A 1,861-nucleotide genomic window follows, 5' to 3' on the forward strand; every position below is an offset into this window, starting at 1 on the left:
AATATTTAATGATGTGGCTTTTTCAAGATATGACCCAGAAATATTGTAAATAAAAGTTAGAATATAAAGATCAAGACCAACAAAACTAAGAACAACTGCGTTTGTTTACTTTTATAGAAAAGACAGCACATATTTACATAGTATAATTTAAATACAGCACATTATTTACATTACATGTTTCCCTTAATGCTACAACCAAAATTATTTGAAAATATTAGACTGACCATATTGATAACTAGACAGTCTTGAGGACTTTGCTTTCAGTAGTACTGAGGACTGTACTTCCCAGAAGACCTTATATTGAGTGAGCCAGTTTCACAGTTAAAACACATTCTTAAACAGTTTAAGAGCAGTGGGGTTTTTCTCCCCAGGGAAGATCACATGACAGGTGAGGAGACCTGCACAAGGCTGGAAAAAAAGAACAAAATCAGGTGTCATTGCACTGTGCCAAGAACAGACTGAAGAGAAAAACACAAGACCTTTTCCTAAAGGTGTGAGTAAAGTAAGTTTGATGGGATTTACAATATAATTCATCAGCTCACCTTTAGTTTTTCCTGTATCTCTTCATGACAAACTTGGCAAACGATGACTCTGGGTTCAGGCACTTCATATCTTTATTCTTCAACGTGACACTGAACAGGAAAGAGAGGCTGTTAGAGGCAGTGGAAGACATGTTGATGGTCCTGTCTGTCTGTATCCCTGTTTTCCTGTAGGTTTGCCCCTCAGACTCAGTCTAAACTACAACACATGTAGACTCTAATCAATGATCTTGAATCTCAGTACAGCAGAACAACAAGCAACAATATTAAAACATCTATGAAGACATGATGTTCAGATCAAATACTTACATCAACTCCTTATTTGGGCAGGAGATGCTGGGGGCATGGACCTCAAACATCTCAACTAGTTTAGGGTCCACACGGTTAACTACACCACCACTACACATGCATTCAGATCTGGCCCCTCTCTGGCCTGTGGAAGAAAAAATAAACATTTATCCACTCAGGTTAAACAGTAAAGAACAATTTCTGACCTGGATTAAACCTGGATTATAACCTGGTTACAGCTTGTTAGGACCGTTTATTACTTTAGCCATCAGTTGATAGTTTGACCTAATAAGCCCTGAGATTAATATGACTGCAGGCATTATCTATAGGAACAACTCTATCTGATTCATATTAAAATACCTACTGCACCATTTAATCCATGAATAAGACTGTTTTAATTCTGAATCTGGGATCTCAGAATCAGGCTCACTAACTCAATTCAAATTCACTTTTGAGCCTGATATGTAGCTGTTCCTCACTGGTTTTGCAAGTTCCCTATGATGGAGTTAGACTGAAGTAAGAGATCTTACCTTCGACATGAGCAAGGAGCAGACAGACGAGGGCCACGAGTGCTGCTGATTTCATAGTGATGGCCATGGATTCTTCTTCTGTTCTTCAAGTGTCTTGACAGCTCAAGTGATGAGGTTGTGAGTGGAGGAGAGTTAAGATGGGTATTTATGAACTGAAGAACCGCCCACGCAAGCTTCATTTTGGCAGCTGTCCAAGGAAGGAATTCCCTCAATCTCCTGCTGGAGCAAAAGTCCTCTTTCACAAAACTTTCATTTCCCAGAAACTTCCGCTCCTTGAGAGGAAAAGAGGTAGCATATAATAAGCTGATGAAAGGGATTTCAGTGAGGTGATATTCAACTGAATAGAGAAACAACCATTTCATCATCACTATGACTATAATATATATATATATAACACTATAACTACTGAAAGAGAAGACTTGAAAGCAAGAGTGTTTACTAATAACCAGAGCATGTGAATACATGTTAATCACATGGACAGTATGTGATGTTTTGATAACAGCC

At 38.4% G+C, this 1,861-nt stretch overlaps 1 protein-coding gene across 1 annotated transcript; it reads right to left on the reverse strand.

The window, feature by feature from the left end:
* Positions 1–308: 308 nt before the first annotated feature.
* Positions 309–1,456, reverse strand: LOC311309871 (C-X-C motif chemokine 11-1-like). Its single transcript, XM_084439208.1, has 4 exons — positions 1,358–1,456; positions 849–972; positions 543–632; positions 309–408 (listed from the first exon to the last, which is right to left on the reverse strand). The coding sequence occupies exons 1-3, from the start codon at positions 1,422–1,424 to the stop codon at positions 545–547; spliced, it is 279 nt and encodes a 92-aa protein (XP_084295334.1). The 5' UTR covers positions 1,425–1,456; the 3' UTR covers positions 309–408; positions 543–544.
* Positions 1,457–1,861: the final 405 nt, after the last annotated feature.

The sequence above is a fragment of the Borostomias antarcticus genome, assembly GCF_949987555.1.
Source record: "Borostomias antarcticus genome assembly, chromosome: 6".
NCBI lineage: Eukaryota > Metazoa > Chordata > Actinopteri > Stomiiformes > Stomiidae > Borostomias > Borostomias antarcticus.

Coding starts and splice junctions, on each gene's coding strand:
- LOC311309871 (XM_084439208.1), bottom strand. CDS start 1,424: ATGGCCATCACTATGAAATCAGCAGCACTCGTGGCCCTCGTCTGTCTG. Junction 973..1,357: donor GCTCCTTGCTCATGTCGAAG/GTAAGATCTCTT, acceptor TTTCTTCCACAG/GCCAGAGAGGGGCCAGATCT. Junction 633..848: donor TGCCCAAATAAGGAGTTGAT/GTAAGTATTTGA, acceptor TTTCCTGTTCAG/TGTCACGTTGAAGAATAAAG.